Below are 23758 nucleotides of genomic sequence, written 5' to 3'. Positions count from 1 at the left end.
CAATATCCTGCTACACAGAACACAAGCAAGCACACAGAGAGACAACCTTGTATTCTGACACATTTTTCATCTTTTATTCTACCATAACCAGTAAAATTCCTCATAAATTAGGATCCTCAATTGTTGGAGGTCCCCAGTGAACAATAAAAGTACTCCATGACTGAAACAAACAAAAATACCCAGCAGCATTTATATTTTGCATGAATATAAACCCCAGCAGCTGGACTGCAGACTGGACAGTGGGGCAGAGGAGGCCCTGGCCAATCCTCAGCACCTTGACTATGTTTTTGAAGGCAATTTCAAGGCAGAAGGAATCAATGTTCCATAGATGATGATAAAAGCAAAGCCTTACCTTTGGGTCCAATCTTTGCAAGAATAGAATGAATCTGTATCATTAACTCCTCATTCAGGGGTGAGTCTTTGCTGGTGCTGGTAAGTAACTGCAGCAGTATCTGGGAACCACCCTTGGCAACTAAAAAACTTGCTCTTCGCCCTCCACCTGAAAAAAAAAATAGTCTTTTAAGCTTGTTTAAAGAGTAAAACTTCCGATAATACATATTAGATATTGTAACTAGCCAACAGTCAAGAAATATTTAAAGTGATGACCTCTGAAATCAAACAAACAGGATCAAAATCAAATCTTAGTTCAGGGCTGGGAAGACAGGACAGGCGTTAAGGCACTTGCCTTGCTCACAAGCCGACCGAGGTTCAATCCCCAGCACACCAGGAGTGATTCCTGAGCAGAGCCAGGAGTGACCCTGAGCACAGAGCCAGGAGTGATCCCTGAACACAGAGCCAGGAGTGAGCCTGAGCACAGAGCCGGGAGTGAACCCTGAGTACAGAGCCAGGAGTGACCCAAAGAACAGAGCCAGGAGTAAGCCCTGAGCACAGAGCCAGGAATGACCCTGAGCATAGAGCCAGGAGTCAACTCTGAGCAGAGAGTTAAAAGTGATCCCTGAGCACAAAGCCAGTTGTGAACCCCGAGCACTTGCCATGTGTTCACCCCACACCCCCCAAAAAATTTCATTTATTTTAGTTACAGAATAATACAGGAGGTAAATTCAAGTGACAGAAAAATTTTATATTCAAGGTTCTGAAACACATGGGTTTCCAGGGTAGTTAGATTGATTCTGGAAGATACCAAAGCAGCAATGAAGGAGTATTTCAGTTTCTAAATTTCAACACTCTATCGCCTCTGTATGTGAGTATTAAAAAAATACTGAATAAAGTGCACATAATACATTGTGGATCACTGTTGACAAACATAAATTGAACCAAAAGAAACAAAAACTTACCAGCTGACACCAGTTCAACAAGAATACTTAAGATATTAAGTGTAGTTTGAAGATCTTTCGTGTTCTGAAATAAAGTTTATTTGCTTTATTAAACCATTGTAAACTTGTGATTCCCCAACTTTTTCTACCTGTTGGAAACTACCTATTATAGACATGGTGTTTCCCATTTCTCTAAAAATAAATATACTCAGTTTTCAACTATTTGTAGTTATCACTTCAGTCTCTGCTCACCCTTCAAGTTTTAGAGTCATTTCAGTTATCATAGTCCTATTTTTACCATTACTATAAGAGAAATTAATTTGTCATCAAAATTCATTATGGGGGCTTTCCATATACTTTTGTTAATGTAAGTAATTCTATTTTCCTTCTGTACTCCTTGTATTTTTTTATACTTAGAAAGTTTTGTCGTAAGATTTTTTTTTTTAATAGTTGGTTTTGAGCCATACCTAGTGATGCCCAGGGTTTACTTCTGGTTTGTGTTCCAGTCACACGTATGACAGCCTGGGGAGTCACAAGGTGCCTGGGATCCAACCAGGCTAGAGGAAGGCAAGGCAAGCCCCGCCCGGCACTATCCCCTGGACCCCAACATAAGACTATTTGAAAATTTCTACTATGATAGGCGTCCTCAAATATTCTAATTTTATTTTCTACGCTAAAATCTTTGTGTGATATCAATTTTATTTTGGTGCAGGAAAAATTCAAAATTAGGTTTTTCTAGATGGCTACCAATCCCTCTGGTCCCTATGTAACTGAAATACTACTTTATTAAGTAGTACTAAATTTCCAACAGTATTTTATTTCAGACTTTTTATTAGTATAGTACATGCATTATTAAATTATTATCAACATTAAAAGTGTATTCTACTCAACATAAGTACTAATGCCTGGGGACATGGTAGAGCCTGGTAACTACTCACACACAACCATTTGAACTCTAAAGTTTTTATTTTTCCTCAGATGGTGGTGCCAATCCTTTCCCAGTTCCCTTTCCTATTCTTGCTAATAATCTTTCCTGTTAGACTTTATGAAAAATTATAGTTATTTTCATTGAAATTACTTTAAATTGTCCAAGTTAGGGGAAAACGACACACTTGGACTTTCTGTCTAGAAACATATCACCTGCCCTTTTTCCCCAATTTTATTAAGATAAAATGACAAAAAACACTGTATTTAATGCAAACAACATACCCTATGTTCTTAACAATGCACTGATTAAAATACAAAATTCTGATTCTAAATATATCCTGATGAGCTGACCCCACTCAAAACTTTCACACGAGCAATATGATGCAGTTAATCAATATTAACAATCAGGAAGAGTTGGGATGTGGCTCAGTGGCAGAACACAAGACTCGGATGTGAGACCCCGGATTCAGCCCCAGCACCATGAAAAATCCACCCACATACATATGAAGTTAAGCTAAATCACAAGTATATACTAACGAACATAAAACAATATTTTAAACATAAAACAATAATTTTTAATATCAGTCATTTGTTATTTTAGACATATGCTCTGACCACTGGACTACATTCTCTGCTGTCAATCATTATTTTAAACTAGAGTTCTTTATAGCTAAACCTTTACATTGTGCTACCAATTAAAATGCTGTTCAGATTTTTTTCAGTGGAGCCAAAGTAATAATAAGCAAGTCCTGAGTACCACTGGGTGTGACCCAAAAATTTAATATTTATATTAAGTATTCAGAACGTGTTTATTTACCTCTAATGTTGAAAGAAGAACTTCCGTCCCTGTAGATCCTTTAGCTGTAATTTCTCTCCTTGTTTTTTCTGTAAAGCAGCAAACAGTTTTCTAAGTAACATTTAGTTGGATTACACAGAAACATAAAATTAACAAATCTCCACTAGCCCCAGTAAACATTCAGAACTGGTTCCCAAATATCCCTTCCTCCACTGTTGCTAATTTCTGTCCAAGTCCATAAGGACCCTCTAAGCTCCATCCTAGCTCTGGCCATGGAGCAGGGGAAGCATCAATCCAGCTATACCTTGAAACTGAAGACAGAGCACAAGTACAGAACCAGGGCGGAGGTAGAAGAGCTAATAAAAGCCTTTGATCTTTGTAACTAGAAGCAGAAAGCATTTAACCAAAATTGGTGAAAGATCGGGAAAAAAATTTTTAAAAGTTTCAATAAAATGCATGTAATTTGAGATTCTGAATCAAAAAATAAATAAAACTGGGGCCAAGGAGCTGGCTCAAATTCCAGTTGTACATGCCTTGCACACACCCTGCAGGAGCATATCCTGACTGTGGCCCCAGCACAATACCACGACTTAGGGCTTCCAGCACACACCTGTCAGGCTCAGACGCCAGACACAGAACTGAGGACCCAGAAGTAACCCCCTAGGTCACTCAGCACCTCCAGGGAAGCCATCAAAAACAGGAATAAATACAAACAAAACCAAGAGAGATATTTCTACAGTAATACCCAAATGATCCTTTACATGACACTGAAGGGGGTGAAGGGGGATACCTAATAATACTAGGAAGCATTTCTACTATATTCAACTTTCCAGAGTTTCTCCCTCAATTACCATGTGAAGAAAAAAAGGTAACAGGCCTAAAGGAAAAAAACTAATACTGATTACCCATATAATTCGCTACACAGCCATCACAGACTTCTGACCAATATTTTTAAACTAAGAAGTGAAGTGCAATCATTATGTAGCACTGTCCTGTAGCACTGTCCTCCCACTGTTCATTGATTTGCTCAAGCGGGCACCAGTAACGTCTCCAATGTGAGACTTCTCATTACTGTTTTTTGGCATATTGAATACGCCACGGGGAGCTTGCCAGGCTCTGCCATGCAGGCAGGATACTCTTGATAGCTTGCCGGGCTCTCCAAGAGAGACGGAGCAGTCAGCAATCGAACCCAGGTCAGCTGCGTGCAAGGCAAATGCCCTACCCACTGTGCTATTGCTCCAGCCCAACTATTACATAAATTGTGCCAATAGAATACTACACAGCGACCAGGAAAAAATGAGATCATGAAATTCAATTATAAATGTATGGGTATGGAAAGTATCATGCTGAGTGAAATGAGTCAGAAGGAAAGTGACAGAGTGACAGACATAGAATGACTGCACTCATTTGTGGGATATAAGAAACCAGAATATGAGACTCATACCCAAGGACAGTAGAAACAAAGGCCAGGAGGATTGGTCCATGGGTGGAAGCTTGCTTCAAGTGTGGGAGGAAAGGGTAGTTATGATAAGGGTGGGACCACTATGACAATGAGAGTTGGAAGTGATGACTCTGGAAAAGTGCTAATGCAGTAACCTTTCAGTACCTGTATTGCAAACCATAATGCCCAAAAGGAGTAAGAGCAAGAAAAAGAAAAAAAGAGGAAAGAAGGAAGGAAGGAAGGAAGGAAGGAAGGAAGGGAGGGAGGGAGGGAGGGAGGGAGGGAGGAAAAACAGGTCGGTACTCAGATAATCAAGTACTTAAAGCACCATTGTCCACAATACTCTAAGAACTATGGGGAAAACCACAGAATTCAGCTGTATTAGCAGAAGGGGCAGAAACCCAACTAAATCCCTGAGTTCCTCAAAACTCTCAAGCCTGGATGACAGACACTCCATGCAAAGGTGACGGAAACTAAGCCACCACTGGGGATGGAAAGTAAGCAATCATTGGAAGAGAAATTCCACTTCTCACTAATCATCCTTCATTGTTGGTGGGAATGTCAATTCAAAGAAGAACTGATTCAAAGTATAAAAGAGTCGATACAAATAGGAATACAAAAGTAAACCACAGTAATAGAAATCTGCATGTGGAAAACCAGATCAGCATCTTAGAGAAATACAACTCATCAATAACAATGAAACAGCAAAAGAAAAAGAGAACAAAATTAGTGGGAGAGAAAGTAAGATATTTAATAGATAACCACAGGAGGAACAGTCTCCAAATGACAGGAATACCAGGAGACAAAAAAGAGAAAGGGGAAGAATGGCTGGGAAAGATCAAGGCTCAGAACTAAGCACTACTGCAGGGAGGCTCTGTACAGATTGGAGCGGCCCAAAGAGAACCAAACAACACAGACTAAACCAGAGCAACACCAAGACACTCTGTGACCAAAGCGGCAACAGCCTGAGAGATGAACTTCTTAAAATATCATGAGGAGAAAAACCTCAAAGATAAGGCAATAGCATAATAATCACAAGAGATCTCCCATATGAAATATAAGAAAAGAGGGGCTGGAGTGATAGTACAGCGGGTAGGGCGTTTGCCTTGCACACAGCCGACCCGGGTTCTATTCCCAGCATCCCATATGGTCCCCTAAGCATCACCATGAGTAATTCCTGAGTGCAAATCCAGGAGAAACTCCTGTGCATAGCCGGATGTGACCAAAAAAAAGGCAAAAAAAAAAAAAAGATATAAGAAAAGAGTGAAATAATATATTCTAAGTAATGAGAGAAAAAAAAATTCAACCTGATGTAGGCAGGTTACACACACACACACACACACACACACACACACACGCATCATGGCAATGAAATTTCTGGGAAGTATTAAAGCCCCCAGTCCTAAATCTGACCCACCTTTGTGGATACAGAAAGCAAGACCTGATAAGACCTTCTCCAGTAGCTGACCTCAGCAGCCTGGGTCCCTCCCTCAATTCCTTTCTTTAGTTCGATTCACCCAGACTTCTCCTTTCCTACAAAGAGCAAATCCTCACTTCAACCTGAGTTCTGGCTCCCTGAGAAATCGGATAGCAGGAATCAACCTCTGTGCTGAGAAGATGGAGCGGATGTTAGGTATGGCTTGATGGCCACCTGGTGGACCTCAGACTGTGCAGAGCAGGGGCTTATTGATGACAACCGATCCTACTGTTCCCAGCTGGGTCTCAGGGCAGCAGAGGCAGATCAGGAGAAATTGACTGTCTCCTCCTGCCTCACATAAGCCACTCACAGGATCCACCGACATCAAACCCAGAGTCTACTATCCTGAAAATACATCATTTTGATTTGCGGGAAGGATAAAACCATTCTCAGACAAACAAGAGCTGGTGACATTTGCTACAACTAAGTAATCTGCAGAAATTACTGAAAGGCCACCATAAAAAGCAAATGGCCAGTTTCAAAACAATTAAATCACACAGAGAATTATAGTAACACAGCTCTGTGTATCAATAATACCAATGATTGTCAAGGAACAAAACTCTCTGATCAGAAGACAGTGGAAAGATCAGGAAACAAAATCCATCCATTTTCTGCTTGCAGAAAACACACCTAGACTCAAAAAATATCTATCAACTCAGAATGAAAACATGGAAACAATCATACAAACCAATGACAGACCAGAAAAGGCTGGGACTGGCATATATATCAAAGCAAATAACATTCAATCTAAAGTAATTAGAAACAGGAACAGACACTATTTATTAAGGGAACAATATTCAGATTAAGAAGGATGAATTCTTAGCATATATGCACCAAATAAAGCATCGGCAAAGTTTATAAAACTTCTGCTTTATAAACATATGGATGAAAATACAGAAATAGTGGGAGACCTTAACACTCCACTTTCACCATTAGACATACCAATTAAACAGAGAACCAGTAAAGATATTAAGAGCCTTACATAAGAAATTAGAAGAACTGGAATTGATTGACTTATACTGGGCCATATGTAATATATAAAAAGGCAGAATACACATTCTTCTCTTCTTATGGAACATTCTCCAAGATATATCTCATACTAGGGCATAACTCAAATATACATAAATTTACAAACATGGGAATTACGCCAAGCATCCTCTCAGATCACAGTGGCATGAAAGTAGAAATCAGCCTTAAAAAGAAAATGGGGAAAACTCCAACTAGTGAAAGCTGAATGAAATACTACTAAATAACTGAATTAAAGAGGGAATCAAGGGGAAAAAAAGATTATGAGAAACTAATGAGAATTTAAAAACAAACTATTAGAATCTTTGAGACACATCACAAACTTTATTAAGAAATTCATAGTAATTCAGGCCTACATTAGCAAACAAACAAAAAAATTATGAAACAAAACATATCTTAAATATCTGGAGAAAGATCAACAAAAAAGTCCTAAAAATAGAACAAGAAAGGAAATAAGAGAAAGGCAGTAATCAATGATAAAGAAATTAAGAAAATAATACAAAGAGTCATTCAAATGGAAGGGGGGGAGGGAGGGAGGGAGGCTGGCAGGCGAATCAGACCAGGAGCAGTAAGGGAGATGCTACTACAGATCCCTCAGAGATTCAAAATTAACCTCCCAAAAGTGAGGAGGAGGAAATATGGGGAAAATAAGTACTGTTATTTACTTTATAAATAAATAAATGAAACAGGGAAGAAATAGAGAACTTGAACTGGTAAATCACTAGCAAGAAAATTAAAATGGTAATTAAGACACTCCCCAAGAACAAAAACCCTGGTCCAGATGGCTTCATTGTGTGAATTTTATCAAATCTTCCAGAAAAACTTACAATCTTTACTCCCCCAGCTCTTCCAAATATTAGAGAAACAGGAAGCCTTCCTAACAGTTTAAAATAACATGTTTTGGCAGGATAGTCATTTTGACATGGTTATTCCTGCCAAGCCATTATCATTCAATATTTTTCCATTTCCTTATGTTCTATTCCTTGAAACAGTGTTTGATGTATTAGTCTCAGAACCTTTTTTGATTCTTAGATACTTACAATATTTTTACCACAATTTTAAATGCAGTTGTTATTTTGATTTTTTCTCTTTCCTAGTTTATCATTTGCATGACATGGATATAATGTCCTTTATCTACTGAAAGATTTTGTGTATTGATTTGAAATCTGTTTCTTTACTGTACTGGGTAACTGTGTCTGAGAGTTTTATAGTGAATATTCTAGGGTTTTCTATGTACAGTGTGTCATCTGCAAATAGTGACAATTTTAACTTCTTTTTCAATTTGGATGCTTTTCATTTGTCTGTGTGTGTTGGGGGATTCTTTTGCCAGGTTTTTCAATATTCACAATGTTGAATAATAGTGAAGAAGGTAGATTAGACTATGTCTGCCCTCAGCAGGAAGACTTTCAGACTTTTTGCCACTGAGTATAATTTTGACCGTGGGTTTTGTTGTAAATTGTCATTGCTATCTTCTGGAATGTTCCTTCTTAAACTATTTGTAAAGGTTCTTTCATGAATGATGGTGAGTCTTGTAGGAAGTTTCCTACCTGTTGTAAGAATCATATGCATTTTATCTTTTCTTTTGTTGACATGATGAGTTATGTGCGTTGACTGCATATGCTGTGTGGAGCATCCTTGCATCTCTGGGGTAAATCCCACTTGCTCATCTCACTTGATGTAAGATAGTTCGAAAAGTTCCCCCAAATTTTCACATTGTTATATCGAAGGTAAATATGAGTGGCCCATATTTATCTTGAAATTCTTGAAAATAGCTTTATTTATAGCACGGCACTGTCGCATTGTCCTCCCTTTGTTCATCAATTTGCTCGAGCAGGCACCAGTAACGTCTCCACTGTGAGAATTGTTACTGTTTTTGCCAGGCTCTGCCATGTGGGCAGGATATTCTCGGTAGCTTACACAGTTTGGTAAGTGCACACTGTGATCCATTTTGACATATTTATAGACCTATGAAGTCAACATCACAATCAGTATGGTGAATCCACAAAAGTTCCATCATGTCACTTTTTGGTCTCTCCTTCTCTTCATCTTAATCCATCATTTCACACAATTTAAAACAAATGGCATTGTATAGTATAGAGAACTTTGGTCTAGTTATTTTAAATTTCATATTTATTTTGAGATTCATCCATGTCACTGCCTGTAGCAGTAGTTTATTTCCTTAATTCCATTTTATGTAAATATTACAGCTTGTTTATCCATTTGCATGTTGAATGGGCTTTTAGTTTGTTTCCAGTTTGGAGCTATTGTGAAGAAATACTATATTATAGATAATGCAGCATAAGTATCTGCATTAATAAAGGAATATAATAACAAGTATCAGTAGATGTAAAACAATCAAATGAAAAGACATAGGACATTCAACATAAATGAAATGTTAACTCATTATTGAAAAAAATTGGAAATTCCCTATCAATCCCAACCAAGGAATAAACAGAAGTTTCTCATTTAGTAGATGAAAACCAGAAACATTTGTGGAATATAAAATAACATAATATGAGACTGTAATAAATGGATCTCATTCCCCTAACCCTGAATATGGCAGAGTCGAGAAGGATATGGAAGGAAAGGCTGATAAAATACCAAGGCAGAAATAGGCTGCCAAAACGAAGAAAAACAAAAATGATTGTCTGTACTTTTAATGCTCGTACGCTGGCATCTACTGCATCCATTGAAGACCTTATGGTACAAGCGCGAAAGATCAAGTACGAAAACATTGGTCTGACCGAAACGAGAAGACATCAATCACATCATGCCGTTTTCGACACTGGAGAAGAACTATTCCTTGGAACATGTGATAAAAGAGGCGTCGGTGGTGTTGGTATCCTTGTCAACACAAACTCAGCCACGAGCATTGATTCATTCGAATGCCTAACAACCCAAATCAGACGATTACACTTGAATAGATGTGGCTCACTACCAGCAGTTTCTATCTTTGTTGTCTATGCACCAACATCCAGTTATGGTGAAAGAGAAACTGAGAAGTTCTACATGGAGCTGGAGAAGTTCTATAAAGAAGATCACACCTTCTACAAGATCATTGTTGGTGATTTTAATGCCAAGATAGGACCAAGAAGATCAGTCGATGAACTCCACATCGGGACCCATGGCCTAGAATGGAACGAACAGGGTGACAGACTGTCTGAGTTCATCATGTCAACCAAAACCTTTCATGGTAACTCACAGTTCCAAAAGGCTGAATCTAAACGTTGGACATGGGAGTCTCCCGATGGACGGTTCCACAATGAAACAGACCACATCATATTCAATCGGCGGTTTTGCCTAACCGATGTTGCTGTTGTCCCAAAATTCCAAATGGGATCAGACCACCGTCTTCTTCGTGCAAAATTCTACCTCACAGAACGAGGAGAAAAGAATGCAAGTTTTAAGAAGAGGACTCCCAGAACGACCACCAACTGGGAGTTCTTTGGCTCTGTTGCGGCAACATGGGAAGATACCGTCATTGATAACATTGATGAGGAATATGATCGAACGATTCAACACCTCCATGATTGTGCGAGGAATGCCAAGAGAGATAACCACAAAAAACCGCCTTTCTTCGAACACTCTTGAACTTATTCGCCAACATGGCTTGGCACATGCCTCAAGCAACCACAAGCGAACATCCAAACTGGCAAAACAGTGCAGGGAAGCCATCAAGGATGACCTCAAAAACAGGAGAGCAGCAGTACTGGTAGATGCGGCAGAAGCTGGGAAAAGCATTCGTAAAGCCCGCCTGATCTTCACCAACTACAAAACCAAGATGACTGCCCTCCGACATCATGATGGATCTATCACATCTTCCAGAAGGGCAATGGAGAAGATTATTCATGACTTCTACTCAGATCTCTTTAATAACCACATCCACATGCCCACATACCACATACCACATGATGGATATGTCGTTCCCAATGTTCTCCCTTCTGAAATCCAACATGCCATCTCGTCGGTAAAGAAACAAAGAGCACCTGGCCCAGACAAGATCAGGCCTGAACACCTGAAGAACTTACCATCAGTACTCATCAATACATTGGCTCGGTTCTTCACACGCTACCTGTCTGAATGCAAGGTTCCATCCCAATGGAAAACCAGCAGGACTATACTACTATACAAGAAGGGAGACATCCACGACATTGGCAACTATTGCCCAATCTGCCTATTGTCTCTCGTCTACAAACTGTTCACTCGAATCATCCTAAATAGGATTAGCAGAACACTAGATGAAGGACAACCATGTGAACAAGCCGGATTCTGAAAAGGATTCAGTACCATCGACCATATCCACACGATTACTAAGCTCATTGAGGTTTCTCGGGAGTTCAAGATGCCGCTCTATCTAACGTTCATTGATTTAAAGAAGGCCTTTGATTCTGTTGAGACGGAAGCAGTCATGGAAGCCCTAGCCAATCAGGGCATACAAACTCAATACATCAGGATCTTTTGTGAGCTCTATTGCGGATTCACTACCAAGATCTCACCATTCTACAAAGAAGTAATCATCCATATCAAGAGAGGGGTTCAGCAGGGTGATACCATTTCACCAAAACTCTTCAGTGCCACCCTCAAGAACATCATGCAACGACTGGAATGGGAAGGAATGGGAGTGAAGATAGATGGTTGGCAACTATACCACCTCCGCTTTGCTGATGACATTGTTGTAATAACACCAAACATCAGCCAAGCGGCACAAATGCCAACTTTGACCGTGAGTGTGGAAAGGTAGGACTACAGCTGAATCTTACGAAGACAATGTTTATGAGAAACAGCCTTGTTCCTGACACTCCATTCGCTCTCAATGGAACCACCATCTCCGAATGCAACAGTTATATATACCTAGGTCGAGAAATCAACATGATGAATGACCTGGCACCTGAGTTGTGCAGGAGGAAGAGAGTGGCTTGGAATGCCTTCAAGAACGTTGAAGAAATAACTAAAAGGACAAAGAACCTCCAGCTACGAGCACATCTCTTTGATTCCACTGTTCTTCCTGCATTAACATATGCCTCAGAGACCTGAACCCTACGAAAACAGGATGAGAACGCTATTCGGGTCTCTCAAAGAGGAATCAAAAGAGCTATGCTTGGAATATCATGATTCACTCAAATGAGAGATAGAATCCGGAGTTCTGATCTTCGTCAATGCTCAAGAATCAGGGATGCTGTCTCATTTGCCAAGACATCAAAAATCTGATGGGCTGGACACGTAATGAGGTTTACAGACAACCGCTGGACTAGAGCCATTACTGATTGGATTCCACGGGACATCAAAAGATCACGTGGACGCCCATCTACAAGATGGTCAGACTTCTTCGTCAAGACCCTGAATGATCGTTTTCAGGCTCTGCATGTTCCTAGAACGAACAGATACCATTGGGCTACGCTAGCACACAACCGGGATGAATGGAGACGTTACTGGCACCGGCTCGAGTAAATCAATGAATAACGGGGATTATGTGATTATGTGATGATTAATATGAGACTGACAACCAAGGACAAGAATATTGCCCCATAGTTGGAAGCCTGCCTCATGAGCTGGGGGAGAAGGCAGCTGGAATAGATAGAGAAGGGATCACTAAGTCAATAATGGTTGGAGGGATCATTCAGGTTGGGAGATGCATACTAAAAGTGGATAAAGGACCAAACGTGATAGCCTCTCAGTATCTGTAATGCAAACCATAATGCCCCAAAGTAGAGAGACAGTATGGGGGAAAATTGCCTGCCATAGAGGCACGGGGAGGGTGGTAAGGGGGCATATATTGGGGACATTGGTGATGGGGAATTTGCACTGGTGGAGGGATGGGTGCTCAATCATTATATGACTGAAACTCAAACATAAAAGCTTTGTAACTGTATCTCACGGCGATTCAACAAACAAACAAAAAAAAGAAAGAAAAAAGAAAAACCCACATCCAGATCACCAAGACACTATAAATGGCCTGAACCTAACAGAGCAACAGCAATGGTACAAGAAGGAACTCTGGGCACTGGGCTACAAACAGAGCATGGGGCAGGGCAGCAGGTGCCTCCATCAGACACGGGCTTGGGCAGCGTCTCGCTCACTCTGGCTCGTGTATAAACAGAGACCACCCACATCAACATCACTGTGAATACAGTACCAAACTATGATGAAGCTAAAGAAGCAAAACCAAAGACTAAAACCTGCAGAACGATATGAATACATTAAAGTCAAATATTGTGAATTTCTGAAAATCAGTTTTCAATGTTTTCAAAGAAATCCCTTTAATATGACATTGTTAAATACTGAGACTGCTACTTGTCTTACCCTTACTGAAAATGAAAACAGGTTTTCTTTTTCAGTTATGCAAAAATGTAAGAGCCTTAATCGAAGACCTTTTAGCATCTATTAAGATAATTAGAAGGATTTTATTTTTATCTGTTCAAATAATATTTGTACTAAAACCAATCACAAACAAAATTCTTAATATGAAACTATCTTTATATTCTTGAAGTCTTCTTTTGCAATGACACAAAACTTTTCATATAAAATGCATCAATATATTTAACTCACTAATGTTCTATTTTTTCAAAATTATGCTCTAAGTACAAATACCTCGTGTACACTGCACAGGCTTTGATATCCATTTACCAGTAAATGGTAAATAAAATGAAGTGGTAAATTTTTTAAAAAATCAATAAAACAAGAGAAAAGATGCATAGTCACGGATATCATCGTTTTTTCATGACAATTCCATGTATAGTGCATTTACTTCGGAGATGGTCAACCAAGTTCTAACCTTTCCATAATGTCATCCAACCACTTAACAACAGAGTTTTCATTTCAAAGCAATAGCCACACTTATAACAATGTTTTAAGCAACTTTAAAAATTCTGTCAGCATTCTCAGCAGAAACAAGAGCCAGTAGGACTGGTCCACAGTAGAGAGCTTGCCACAAGCGTGTGTGTCGGAGTGGGGATAAGACAATAAAAGCTGAAAATGATTATTCTGGACAAGAACTGAGTGCTGAAAGAAGGTGAAGAGATATGTATGATATCCTTTCAGTAACAACACTGCAAACCACTGTGCCTAAAAGGGAGGAAAAGTTGTGGGGGGAGGAGAAAAGTGAATGCCATAGAAGCAGCAAGTTGCAGGGGGCAGGGTGGTGGGGTAGGAAGGGCAGGGCCATAGATGATGGGAAACGTACACTGGCGAAGGAATGGGTGTTGGAACACTGAATGACTGAAACCAATCACAAACAACTTAATCTTTGATAAAGGAGTATGAAATGAGAAGCGGAGTAAAGAAAGCCTCATCAACAAGTGGTGCTGGGAAATCTGTGGACAGCTACATGCAAAAAAAAAAAAAAATGAACTCAAGACCTCTGCCTAATGCCAAGCCAGATCAAAACAGATTAAAGATCTCAATATCAGACCTCAATCCGTAAGGTACATGGAGGGAAATGTAGGGAGAATCCTCCATGATAATGAAGCTAAAAGCATCTTCAAGGATGAAACACCACTGAGCAAGCAATTGGAAACAAGCGTAAACAGGACTACAATAAACTAAGAAGCTTCTGCATCTCAAAAGAAACAGTGACCAAAATGCAGAAAGAGTCCAAGGAATGGGAAAAATTATTTATGCAATAGCCACCATATAGGAGCTTAATATCCAGGATATGCAAGACACTAGTAGAACTTTACAAGAAAAAAATCCTCCAACCCCATCAAAAAATAGGGAGAAGAAATAAGCAGAAACTTCCTCAAAATGTAAATTCAAATGGACAAAAGGCACATGAAAAAAATGCTCTAGGAAACTCATAAATGAATCTCAGACCTGAGCAGCTCGCGGCAGGGATGGCTCCAGACCATGCACCAGGCTGATCTCACCGGGCATCTCGAATGGGAACAGATGAACCCTGGTAGCCCTAGAAACCAATCCCCAACACCCTCTCAGCTGACCTTCACAGGTTCATCCTGGACCCTCTACACAATCCGCTGAAAAACCCAGATACGTGGGACCAGTGACTGAAAACACCAGGCCTCATGGGGTCGGGACTGGGCTGTCCTCTTCCATCTCCCCTTCCCTCTAGGGTCCTGACTGTCATGCCCACGAACTGCCTCTGGGTGCTATTTAAGCATATTAATGGCCATGATCCAGAGACTCACAAATTAATCTCAGAAGCCAGCAGCTTGCTGCAAGGATGGCTCTGGACCCCAATTATTTAAATTTTATGTTCTCAGGAGCAAACAGTTGATATCTCATAAAAAAAATTATTTTGCTCTTTTTTTTAATCACTGATAGACCCTTTATAGACATCTCATACTATTCATAACAGGCAATACAGAATAAATTATCTAGCATCTGCCTATGGGGCAGGCTTGAGTAGTGGTGGGAAACTTCAACATAATGGTGGTGGGAAGGTGTAATGGCAATGGGACTGGTGTTGAAATATTGAATATAATCAACAATTGTGAACAACTTTATGAAAATAAAATCTAAAACTCTTTTTTAAAAAAAGCTTGCTTGTTATATTTTAAAAAATGCTCTACATCACTAATCATCAGGAAGATGCAAATGAAAACAACAATGAGATATCATCTCACACCACTGAGACTGGCACACATACAAAAGTACAACAACAATCAGTGCTGGCATGAATATGGGAAGAAAAGGACTCTCACACATTGTTGGTAGGAATACTAACCAGTTCTACCTTTTTAGAAAATAATATGGACATTCCTCCAAAACCTAGAATTGAGCTCCTATGTAACCCAGCAATACCACTTCTTGGAACAGATCCCAGAGATATAAAATAACACAGTCACGGTCACGGTCCTCCCATTATTCATCGATTTGAACGAGCGGGCCCAGTAACACCTCCATCGTGAGACTTGTTGTAACTGTGTTTGGCATATTGAATACGTCACAGGTAGCTTGCCAGGCTCTGCCCTGCGGGCAAGATACTCTCGGTAGCTTGGCAGGCTCTCCGAGAGGGGAGGAGGAATCGAACTCAGGTCGGCCATGTTGGCCGCTTGTAAGGCAAACACCCTACGGCTGTGCTATCGCTCCAGCCCAAAAATAATATAGTAGGAATGACATTTTCACTTCTATGTTTATTGCAGCATTGTTCACAATAGCCAGAATCTGGAAAAAGCATGAGTGCCCGAGAACAGATGACTGGTTAAAGAAACTTTGGTACATCTACACAATGGACTACTATGCAGCTATTAGAAAAGATGAAATCTGCATATATGTGGATGGACATGGACAGTATCAAGCTAAGTGAAATTAGTCAGAGACGGACAGACATAGAACTGCACTCATTTGTGGAATATCACTTAATCACTTAACTTCCCGTTAGTCGTCAATTTGCTCGAGCGGGCGCCAGTAACGTCTCCATTTGTCCCTGTCGCGTGCTAGTGTAGCCCAATGGCATCTGTTCGCTTCGGGAACATGAAGGGCCTCAAAACGATCGTTCATGATCTTGACAAAGAAGTCTGACCATCTGGTAGGTGGGCGGCCACACGGTCTTTTGACATCCCGTGGAATCCAATCAGTAACAGCTCTAGTCCAGCGGTCGTCTTTAAATCTCATTACGTGACCAGCCCATCTGATTTTCGACACCTTGGCAAATGAGACAGCGTCCCTGATCCTTGATCGTCGACGGATGTCAGAACTCCGGATTCGTTCTCTCATTTGAGTGAAACGTGATATTCCAAGCATAGCTCTTTCTATTCTTCTTTGGGAGACCTGAATGGCGTTCTCATCTTGTTTGCATAGGGCCCAGGTCTCTGAGGCATATGCTAATGCAGGAAGAACAGTGGAATCAAAGAGATGTGCCCGGAGCCGGAGGTTCTTCATCCTCTTAGCTATTTCTTCGACGTTCTTGAAGGCGTTCCAAGCCGCTTTCTTCCTCCTGCGCAGCTCGGGTGCCAGATCATTTGTCATGTTGACCTCTAGACCTAGGTACACATAGCTGTTGCATTCGGATATGGTGGTTCCATTGAGAGCGAATGGGGCGTCAGGAACAAGGCTGTTTCTCATAAACATTGTCTTCGTAAGATTCAGCTGTAGTCCTACCTTTCCACACTCACGGTCAAAGTCGGCATTTATGCCGCTTGGCTGATGTTTGGTGTTATTAAAACAATGTCATCAGCAAAGCGGAGGTGGTGTAGTTGCTGACCATCTATCTTCACTCCCATTCCTTCCCATTCCAGTCGTTGCATGATGTTCTCGAGGGTGGCACTGAAGTGTTTCGGTGAAATGGTATCACCCTGCCGCACCCCTCTCTTGACATCAACGATCACTTCTTTGTAGAATGGTGAGATCCTGGTAGTGAATCCGCAATAGAGCTCACGGAGGATCCTGATGTATTGGGCTTGAATGCCCTGATTGGCTAGGGCTTCAATGACCGCTTCCGTCTCAACAGAATCAAAGGCCTTCTTTAAATCAATGAACGTTAAACAGAGCGGCATCTTGAACTCCCGAGAAACCTCAATGAGCTTGGTTATCATGTGGATATGGTCGATGGTGCTGAATCCTTTGCGGAACCCTGCTTGCTCGCATGGTTGTCCTTCATCTAGTGTTCTGCCAATCCTATTTAGGATGACTCGAGTGAACAACTTGTAGATGACAGACAATAGGCAGATCGGGCGATAGTTGCCAATGTCATGGATGTCTCCCTTCTTGAACAGTAGTACGGTCCTGCTGGTTTTCCATTGAGATGGAACCTTGCATTCAGACAGGTAGCGAGTGAAGAGCCAAGCAAGTGTATTGATGAGTATGACGGCAGGTTCTTCAGGTGTTCAGGTCTGACCTTGTCTGGGCCGGGTGCTGTTTGTTTCTTTACCGACGAAATGGCGTGTCGGATTTCAGAAGGGAGAACGTTGGGAACGACATATCCATCCTGTGGAATTTGGTATGTCGGCAAGTGGACATGGCTATCGAAGAGATTTGAGTAGAAGTCATAGATAATCTTCTCCATTGCCGTTCTGGAGGATGTGATGGATCCATCAGGACGTCGGAGGGCAGTCATCTTGGTCTTATAGTTGGCGAAGGACAGGCAGGCGTTACGAATACTTTTCCCGGCTTCTGCCGCATCTACCAGTACTTCTGCTCTTCTCTCTTTGAGGTCTTCCTTGATCGCATCTCGGCACTGCATTGTGAGCTCGAACGTTAGCTTGCGGTTGCCTGAGGCATGCCCCAAACCACGCTGTCGAATTAGCTCAAGAGTTTTCGAAGATAGGCAATTTTTTGTGGCTATCTCTCTCTTGGCGTTCCTCGCACATTCATGGAGGTGGTGAACCAGTCGATCATATTCCTCGTCAATGTTGTCAACAATGGCATCTTCCCATGTTGCCGCAATAGTACCAAAGAGTTCCCAGTTGGTGGTCATTCTGGGAGTTCTCTTTTTGAACTTTGCAGCCCTTTCTCCCTACTCTGTGAAGTAGAATTTTGCACGAAGGAGACGGTGGTCCGATCCCATTCGAAATTTTGGGACAACAGCGACATCAGTCAGGCAAAACCGTCGATTGAATATGATGTGGTCTATTTCGTTGTGGAATCGTCCACCGGGAGACTCCCATGTCCATCGTTTAGATTCTGCCTTCTGGAACTGTGAGTTACCATAATGTGAGACTAACACCTAAGACAGTAGAGATAAGGGCCGGGCCCAGAGGACTGCTCCACGATTTGGAAGCCTGCCTCATGTGGTGGGGAAAAGACAGGCCTCTTCTTCTTCGTCCCCCAAGCTGTGCTGATCTTCCCCCAAACCCAGGTCAGTTCATCTGCCCATACTCAAACCCAGGACTTGGATTTCTCCCTGCAAGCCCCCGAGGCGTCCTCTCGGACACTGGGAATAAAGCAGCCCTGAGCCTCTGCCTCTTCTTCTTCTTCCCCCAAGCTGTGCTCGTCTTCTCCCCTACCCAGTCTTTACGCCCCCCACACACACCAGGTACCCCGTGGGGGCGTGGCCTTTTCAGAAGTGGGCGTGGCTAATTTTAGGCAGGCCCACGCTTACGCAGCCACAGGTACTTTAGCCATACCAAGGAACCGAGTTCCCATACCTACACACCAATATGAAGAAACAACACAAATCCCCACCACATGGGGAGGACAACGAAAAGAATCCAGAAGTCTCTGTAGATGTAGACTGCTCACCTAGGGGACCTCTCTGGGGGAAAAGGCAGTTGGGATAGTAAAGGGACCAGAAAGGAAATGATGGTTGGACGGATCACTAAGGATGGGAGATGTATGCTGAAAGTAGACTAGCGCCATCCCCATCACCACCAGTGTCAGCTGCCCTCCACACCCACCCCAGGCTGCCACCCTGACAGGCACATTTTTAAGTATGGTTCTATTTTTACAGAAAAACATCCATTTACAAAAAACTTGAACATTCTTAAAGAACTAAAAAGCATACTAAAAACTTTGACAGAATACAAGAGAAGAAAAGCACTCCCAAACACAAATTAACACATACCTTGACTTTGAGCCAGATGAAGAATTTTTGATGTAACATATCTGGCAGTTTCTGTTTCTGCAGATTCAGCTGATAGATTGATTTTCTCCAGCTGGGCCAGAAGTCCCACAATCCTAGAATTATTGGCAAGGCTAAAAAGAATATTATTCTAAATTAGAGCTTATTGTTGTTTTTACATTAATAAAATATTAATCTTTACAATTAATTACATATAATATAAATTACAATGAAATGCATTTAATATTAATACAATTAAAATTAATATTAATTGTAATTCCACCACTAACAAACATCACTAGTATAAAAAAAACTATTATCTTCTAAAAACATTGTTTCTTGAACACATCACATTTTCTGACTGCTTGTAATTTAATGTTGCTAAAGTTATTTAAGTGAGGAAAACTCTACCTCAGAAAAATACAGAGTATAACTATGCTTTCAATCCTGTCCATCTGTCTTCACCATACCCTCTGAGCTCACTTTCCAAATCCAAGACACTGGATACCTTTTCTGTGCTCCTCAAAGCTCTGACGTGGGTCAGTACATTCAGCTGACATGATTTCTATCCTCAACACCGGACGTGGTCCCACACACACCATGAGGAATGATCCCTGAGTGCTGAGTGCAGAGCCAGAATGATCCCTGAGTGCTGAGGGCAGAGCCAGGAGTAGGCACTGGGCACACAAGTAAAGCCCACAAAGAAAAATCATAAACAAAAAGACAAAAACAAAAATTCTAAGGTACCCTTCTTCTATCACATTTCATTCTCAGTTAATTCCCTGCTTCAAACTCATTTTAAAAATTAGGATACTGAAGTACTAAGAGACTCAACCCTTAGTACAACAGTTAAGGGTTGGGTTCCCAACACCCCAACTGTCCCCAATCCTCTAAGGTCTGTCCCCTGAACACAAAGCTGGAAGTGAGCCCTGAGGTTTGATAGATGTGGCCTCCAACCAAAATGGAAGGGGATGGGAAGAATGGAAGGGCCGGAGAGAGAACCCAGTGGGCCAGAACATGTGCTATATATAAGAGGCTCAGACTCCATTTCCAGCATCACTTGGTCCCCAAGCCATCACCAGGAGGAGTCCCCAAGTAGAGTCCCAAGCAGCCCCTGAGCAACACCAGGTATGGTCTCAAACCAAAAATGAATGATTTAATTAAATAAAACAAAAATATTCTCATCTTCCCATCACCACCTTAACATTCCCTATGTTCTTCCTGTAGCTCTCTACCCATAGTTTCATCCTTATTCCCTATAAAGAACAAAGAACAGCAACCTACAAATGACAGGCAAAATAAAACCAACTCTATGATACAGAGACAGTAGGAAGTGCTATGGGGATAGCAGGATAAGAGTAACAGAATAGCACTGCACTTCAACGGAGTGTTTAAGGTAGCCTCACTGACAGGGGCAGTCAGAAAAAGGCCTGGAAAAGAAGAAGAAGAAGCCCAGCAGTTATCTGCAGAATTCCACCTGTCAGTAAAAGAAGCCACACCAAGACCTGAGGCCAGAGCAGGAGGAGCACAGAGGCCAGAGTATATTAAAGAGAACAGTGAGGGCTGAGATCTGAACAGAAATAAAAACCAAACACAAGAGGAGAGCAGGCCATCTGCAGGCCTGACAACTTGAGCTTCTACTCCAAGGGAGACGGGAAGTTTTTGAACAGGAGAGTGATATGCTCTGACTTGGTTTTGGTGGGGGGGGGGGAAGGGGGGCGGGCAGGTACACTTGGCTGTGGCTGTGCTCAGGGCTTACTCCTGGCTCTGTGTTCAGATCACTTCTGGAGGGTGCAGGGGACCATATTGGGTGCCAGGGACTGAAACTGGGTAGCTGCGTACAAGGCAAGCACCCCACCCTCTGTACCGTGCTTCTGAAAGCCTCTGGCTGATGTACTGTGAGTCCCAGAGCAGTTGCCTCAGCCGTGCACTAACCTCAGTCTTCGCATTTTCGCTTATCCTTTCTCTGGTTCCATCATCTGTCTCTCCCTTCCTACTGGGCCACACCCACATGCAGACAAACACAATGTACAGGCTCACACTACCTGAAGACACTGGAGTCACCTGAGTTTCTCAGGTTCCAGAGATTTCCCTCTATCCTTCCATGGTATCATGAATATCTGCCTTTCCTCTATATGTTCTATGAACTAGCAGCTGCACTGGGAGGCCTGATATCGAAGCCAGAAACATAACTCCTCAAGCTGAGTCACACAGCATACCCTCCCCAGACACCACCATGAACAAACCCCGCACGGAGCAGGGGCAGCCCACAGACACCAACACATGTGGCCCCAAATTAAAACAAAACAAATCCAAAGAAACTATCTATCTGATTAAGGCTTGCTTTGGTGGCATGGACTCTTCACACGCAGGTCTGCACCGTCTGGCTATCGTATGGATAAAAACAAGCAACCACAGATAGCACAAGCAGCAAGTAAGAACTGAAAGTACCCCAGCAACCCCCAAGGGGTCTCACTGAAGAAATTCACTGCAGAAAACAGCCTCAGGCTGTCACAACTCTGCACAGTGCAGAGGTCAGGGGTGCCTCCCCTGGGTGAGGAGGGAAGGGAGGCACAGTCTTCCAGGGAAGAGAATCTATTCTAGCTATTCTGTCCAGAAATCTGGTGCTGGACCAAAAACACCAACCTAGGCCAAGAAGCTGATGAACACAGAGGACTCCAGCCAAAACCAGACCAGGGAATTGTTAAGGCCAACAAAGCAGGCAGGCAGCAGTCCAACCCCGACAGGAGGCAGATCAGTGGGCTGCTGTCTCAGCTAGGTCTTGACAGTCAGAGCTGATGTAGCCTTGAATCATTCGACAGGCTTGCACTAACACGGTCAAAGTTCAAGCTTCTCACAAAACTCAGTCTGCATTGGAAACGCAAAGATATAGAGCCCAGAGACTGCAAACCAACTGAAGGCCCAGACTGGCTAGTCACTGAGAATGAGCTCAGGCCAGCAGGCAACCACCACAGTCCTGCCTCACTCAGAAGGGCACCGTGCCCAGTCCAGCCTGCAGATCATCTGACCACACGTACACACACCGTCTCAGGGACCAAGGAAGATTCCCCACGCCAGACTTCATCTTCTACCTGGGCTGGAGGGCACCAAACCCACATGATCCAAAAAGATTCAGTTCTGTGCCCACAGTCATTTCATCAGGAAGACTGAGAACCAGCCGTGGCCAGCACGAACTGGGGTCCCTGGTCCCGGTCACAGGCAGGATCCACTGGGAACAGGGGGCACACATCTCAGAGGGAAGCCCCTATCAACTATGGTTCCAGGCAGCCATCTCCTAGCCAAACCCCACCGTACAGTGAGCAGCCTGCCAGGAGGCAGGAACTGGGCGCCCATGATCACAGCCTCCCATCACTATCCTAGTCAAGTGGACTGTGAAGCTGCATCCGTTGCAAGACACCACCAGCTGGGCTTTCCGGCCAGCGCCCAAGCTACCAGACCTCAGAGCAACAGCAGCTGCACAGCACGGCGACACAAATCCCCTGCTGTCATCACACAAATCACAGCCACATGTACCAGACCGAACTTGCTATCATTTAAGAAATCTGTGGTTGCCAGAAATCAGTAAAGTCATAGCATTAGCCAAAACTGGTATTGTAACTGGAAGCACTATGTAAGTGCTCAGATAAGCAAAATTTGAAACAACAACTTGGCTGCCAAGAATCACCAAGAATAATGAGAAAATGAATTAATTCAATCAGATCAAGAGATCAGGAAAGGAACCCAGACAAGTCTACAAGTACACCAGAACTCTCAATGCTGCCTGAGAAAGGTATCAAGCCAACAATCCACTCTGTGTTCCTTAAACTGAGGGTGTCACCAGAAAGAAACAGAATACCCTGAGGAAACACGAAAGAAGCAAACAAAAGACCTACAGAAGCTGAAGGGAAAGGTCAGTTCTGAATCAATGACCTCAATCCCAAGCCACACACCTTATCAATAAAGAAGAGGTAACACATTTTTTTAAATGAAGAAAACTTAAGATATATTATGGTTGGAGCCAGAAAGATAGTACAGCAAGTAAGGCATTTACTTGCACACAACTGACCCAGGTTCTATCTCCAGCACCATATATAGTTTCCTGAGCATCACCAATAGTGATCTCTGAGCTAGGGAGTAAGCTGGATATGGCCCAAAACACATGCACACAAACACACATACACACACACACACACGCACACAAAGTTTTAGAAGATGGACCAATCTAGAGGATATAACTCTTAAGATAATGTGCATCAATGAGGTAGCAAGGTTCACAAACCACTTGGAAGATTTAAGGACCTACAGTGAAACCAACATAACAATATGTCAAAATTTCATACCCCACTCCCATCATGGGACAGCT

At 42.2% G+C, this 23758-nt stretch overlaps 1 protein-coding gene across 2 annotated transcripts in view; it reads right to left on the bottom strand.

Moving 5' to 3' along the window:
- AGTPBP1 (ATP/GTP binding carboxypeptidase 1) overlaps window positions 1–23758 on the bottom strand; it is a 185395-nt gene that overhangs the window by 117169 nt on the left and 44468 nt on the right. Inside the window, exons 3-6 of one of the 2 annotated variants that reach the window (XM_056122523.1) lie at window positions 19399–19529; window positions 3019–3086; window positions 1296–1359; window positions 353–499 (exon numbers count right to left, since the gene is read on the bottom strand). In XM_056122523.1, the coding sequence (XP_055978498.1) occupies window positions 353–499; window positions 1296–1359; window positions 3019–3086; window positions 19399–19529 (410 nt within the window). Of the gene's footprint in view, window positions 1–352; window positions 500–1295; window positions 1360–3018; window positions 3087–19398; window positions 19530–23758 lie in introns of those variants that run through there. The other variant, XM_056122524.1, reaches the window with a different exon arrangement.

The sequence above is a fragment of the Sorex fumeus genome, unplaced genomic scaffold (genome assembly GCF_029834395.1).
Source record: "Sorex fumeus unplaced genomic scaffold, SorFum_2.1 ptg000046l, whole genome shotgun sequence".
Lineage (NCBI taxonomy): Eukaryota > Metazoa > Chordata > Mammalia > Eulipotyphla > Soricidae > Sorex > Sorex fumeus.
Note: the sequence above shows the minus strand (reverse complement) of the source record. Positions and strands in the feature narration are given on the sequence as shown.